The sequence below is a fragment of the Octopus bimaculoides genome, chromosome 16 (genome assembly GCF_001194135.2).
Source record: "Octopus bimaculoides isolate UCB-OBI-ISO-001 chromosome 16, ASM119413v2, whole genome shotgun sequence".
Lineage (NCBI taxonomy): Eukaryota > Metazoa > Mollusca > Cephalopoda > Octopoda > Octopodidae > Octopus > Octopus bimaculoides.
In genome coordinates this window covers 7,969,517-7,974,516 of record NC_068996.1, presented here as the reverse complement: position 1 = coordinate 7,974,516, position 5,000 = coordinate 7,969,517, and the positions used below count along the sequence as shown (strand labels likewise).

General features: G+C 34.9%; 1 protein-coding gene across 1 annotated transcript in view; it reads left to right on the top strand.

The window, feature by feature from the left end:
- The window catches only part of LOC106869999 (steroid receptor RNA activator 1), a 54,237-nt gene extending 51,406 nt beyond the window's left edge, over nucleotides 1–2,831 (top strand). The window contains exon 7 of the mRNA XM_014915957.2: nucleotides 2,808–2,831. Coding sequence (XP_014771443.1) covers nucleotides 2,808–2,831 — 24 coding nt within the window. The remainder of the gene's footprint in view (nucleotides 1–2,807) is intronic.
- Nucleotides 2,832–5,000: the final 2,169 nt, after the last annotated feature.

Below are 5,000 nucleotides of genomic sequence, written 5' to 3'. Positions count from 1 at the left end.
AAAATCCCTGCATAGGTATGTTTGTTTTTTTAAATTGTTTTTTATCTGACATAATCAGGAACTTGTATACTTTCCTGATCAATATGTTCACCAACTTCTTTTCTAAGGAATTAAGTAGGAATTATTAACATGCTAATCAGAATGTTCTGAAAAATATCAATGACCAACACTAGAGTTGATTGGAGACCATGGATTATATGATCAATCTGAACCCTACACCTCTTGACTCACCTCCCCCTACCCACACACACACACACATGCTTCACTCTGAAAGACCATAAGCCAGGTTTCTCTATTAAACCTTTTTTAAGGCTTATTTGTCCTACTAAATCTAATCTGAGTTGCATTAGTAAATGCATAATATACTGGATTATCTTTATAGTAAAAAACAAAAAAAAAACAAATCATTAGACTCTCGCTTTGAATAGTACTGACAACATCATCTCCTTAACAAATCGAATATTTACTCACTTGAAAATTTTCATCCCTTTCTTGGATGGCCAGCAACATCATCTTAATGGCTAGAGAAACATTCCTCGCTGTTAGCAACAAATTCTGCTATTAAAATTCCACCATCAATTACTTTGATATCACCATGAGCTCCTCAGACTCTACCCAAATTACTGGCCTCTTTGAGGTGTCAATACAGTGATGATGCTCTTCTTGCAGTCATGCAGATGCCAAGGCTATCCATTGAGCATATCTAGAAAGCCATCTACAAGTTCTTTAAAAACTATGACCTCTCCATCTCTTTTGCACTAAATTAGCTAACTTCTTGGACATTATCCTTGACTTAGACTCTTGCCTTTACTACCCTTACCTTAAACCCAATGAATCCTTTCATTCAAAGTCCAATCTAATCATCTTAAATCCGTTTTAAATAGCATTGCTATGGAATTTCTACTAAGAATTGTAACATATCTGCCAATCAAGATATCATGGATAATCATGCCCTGTACTATAACCAGGCCCCTGCAATATCGGCTTCCCTGAGAGGATATCCTATATCCCCAAAACCTCTAAATCCTTGTAGCAATTGTAAGCCTACCCCCAAAACCTACCCTTACCCCTCAACTTGCTAGCTCCCACCAGTAAGCCCCCCCCCCCACACACTACTGACACTTTATATGCTAGACCAGTAACCCAGTTAACCTTGGGGTGGAAAAACTTTTGTCCACCACTAGCTAGCTAGCGCAATCCCATGCATAGTCCTCATGCCTCCAGAGGTAGAAAATGGGAGATCTTATAGTTTGCACCCTTGTTTTCCTTTCAAATCTATACCAAAGCTCTTCTGCAAAATCCTCAACTCCAGTTTCCTACCCCAGTATAAATACTACTCCATTTTTAATTAAAGTTTTGTCCTCCACAACCCCGAACTTGTAATTAACAGGCTTAACAGCATTAACACCAATAACTACAGTGAGGCAAATACGAAACACCATGCCCTTGTCTCTTATATTCCTGGAGACAATTTAAACCCATGCTCGATGTCAACACACCCTACCACAACTACATTATCTAGCAATACTTCTAATATGATAGATTCCTCTACTGACTTTCAAAGTATAGATTTTTCCTTGTATGCATAGCCTCAGCTCTGAAATAAAACCATCCACAACTTTTATGGATTAGACCCACCTACTAACAACTATTATGAACTCATCTTACCTCTCCCTGATCGTAAATACCCTTTCCACCTTAATGGTAGTGACACTAATTCCCCTGTTTCTACCTGTAGGATAAATAATAATATTGGCCATGATAGGATACAGGTTTTCTTATTAGCAGTAAGAAAACCTGTAATGTCCAAGTTTCCCAACTCTGTCCTTTAAAGGGGAATTGCTTATGCTATAATGTTGTATATAAATGTATGGTTACAATTCCACATCCCCACCAGGCTAGGCTCTACATTGGGAGTACAGTTGACTTCATACAATACTACCATACTCACCTAGGCTCCTTCTCAAATAGGGCTTCTAAACAATTTACTTCCTTAGCCACCTATATACACTGCCTCGACCCAATATACACCTTATACTGTATCCTGGCTATAATCTGTGGTGAAACCCCCTATAATGCAAATCATCACATTTGTAAACTATGTTGTCAGGAATTACTATATTACACCAAAATGAGACCTGTTTACATAACTGATTCTCTTATATAATCTTTGCTTGCAGACAAATCTTATAGGTCCTTTGCTCATCATGTTAAATGATAATTTCCTATCATCTTAGTAGCTAAAATTCTCTTTTACTCACTGTAATTTCTTCTACTACTACTTCCAAGTCCTTACCAAAGAGCTTGATTTTTCCTGTCTCTCTGTCTATTGCCTCTGCAATTAACTGCTTCATCTGGGAACTACTGCTTTTCCCCTTCCCACTAGATTGAACCAACAATACCATTTCTTTAGACAGCTGTTAGCTTCATCATCTTTTTATCTGATCTTTGTAAAGTCATATCTTCATGATATCTAGCCTCTTAACCTCCCCTTCTATTCTATCTTCAACCATCCTTTCTATTGTAAACACTGCTGGACAATTCACATTTGCCACTCTACTCTTGAAAATGATGCTTAACTTGCTTTAAAAGTTTTATCAGGATTCATTGTTGTATTCTAAAATTAATCTGATAAATTCAAATCTAGCTGATGTGGATTTCATCTCCATGTTAACTCCAACATATGGACTCTTGTATTTTATTCTATTTTATTTTATTTATTTTTTGATAATTTAATTTGATAATTCAACAACCTCACCTCAATCATAGTAAATTATAATTTTTGTTTGTATTTTTTTCTCTGCTAGATCATTGCAAAGTTTGATGGATAAAATATCTTTCATATATATATGTATGTGTGTGTGTATATATATATATATACACACACATGCACACACACAAACTTACATAGAGAGATATCATATGTATATATTGTATAACTTTGATAGATTTTGGCCAGTTTTTGCCATCTGGATAATTTAGAATGCATTCTGTTTATACACACACACATACTTAAGGCTGTGCCCCAGCATGGCCACAGTCCAATAAGTGAAATAAGGAAACAATAAAAGATATATATATATATATATATATATATATATATATATATATATATCAAGTGCATGTTTATGAGTATACATACACACACTCACATATCTTTGGTGATTAAAATTTGATATTGACTCAGGCACAGACTTAAATTTTAAGCTAACTACGTAAACATTCTTTTCTGAATTTCACACTCCCACTGAAAAAAGTGAATGATACTTTTTCAACAATAATCAGTTTGTGTGTTGAAAGTGTGATGGGACCTGGTTGAATTCTTAGTATGACATATAGCATTATGATATCATATGTACACTTATGTATGTTATATGAGTTGTTGCATACTTCCTGTAAATCAATAAAAATTTATTTCGCTACTATAAGTCATCAAGTATGATTTGTTCTTGTGGCAACATATTGACGTATTTTTTCAACCCTTTTATCCAAAAATCTGATATTATGATATATTTCATCAACTATGCAGAGTTGGCATTACTTTGACTAAGGTATACTCTTTTACTCTTTTACCTGTTTCAGTCATTTGTCTGCGGCCATGCTGGAGCACTGCCTTTAGTCGAGCAAATCGACCCTAGGATTTATTCTTTGTAAGCCTAGTACTTATTCTATCTGTCTCTTTTGCCAAACTGCTAAGTTACAGGGATGTAAACACACCAGCATCGGTTATCAAGCAATGCTAGGGGGACAAACACAGATACACAAACATACATACATATATACATATACATATATACGACGGTCTTCTTTCAGTTTCCGTCTTCCAAATCCACTCACAAGGCTTTGGTTGGCCCGAGGCTATAGTAGAAGACACTTGCCCAAGGTACCACGCAGTGGGAATGAACCCAGGACCATGTCGTTGGTAAGCAAGCTACTTACCACACAGCCACTCCTAATTTTTTTTTTTAAAAAGCCGAAGATGAATAGCAGTGCCATTCATCTTTGGCCTTTGTCCCTAAGATTCATGGTAGGGTGGTGGGGAAGAAACCATGACTCATGAATTATCACTGGACTATAGACCTGGCCTGAATGCTTGCAACTCAGAATATGTTAGTGGTATCCAAGATCCATAAGGAGGTATAAAGCAGAGCAATGGCATAAATCTACCACCTGAACATGGATGCAATCCATACAACAGGCTTGTTGCAGGTTCTATCTACCCAATATTATACACAAGGCTTTGGTAAAAGATACTTGACCTAAGTTTTGTGCTGTGGAATCAAACTCAGAACCACATGATTGCAAAACAAACTTGTTATTGAATGATCGATCATTCAGTATTTATGTCTTCCACACTTTGCTCTTGTACCTCCTCCCAACCACACCATTATACATTATATATAATATATAATAAAGCTTGATAAAGGTGGGGAATCTTCCATCACCACATTTGTTTTATGTGTGTGTATATACTTACATTCATACATACATACATACATACATACATGCATACATACATACATACCTGTATGTGTATGTATTGTATTATCAAATAAATTAAATTGCTTTTTGCTTTTTGTTTATTTTCTACTTGGCATTCAATCATCATGTGTCTGAAAAGAGGTAAAATTTATTTAAAACAGCATGAAACACTATAATCAAAAAATATTTTTTGTGTTCATTCAAATAAAATTTATCTGGAAGAAAATGAATTTACATGACAACCCAATACATACACATGTGTGTGTGTGTGTGAGTGTGTCTATGCATGTATTTATGTGAATTAAAACAGGGATTTCTTTCTCCTTCACAGAAATCAACAACATATATCAGGTTCTACACACTTCTGATATATTTTTATGAGCATTATTACGGTTTTGAACCTAAAGATATAAAACAAAATTAAATTTAAACTATATGTATGTGTGTGTGTGTGTATATATATGTGTGTATATGTATGTGTATGTGTATATATATATATATATATATATATATATATA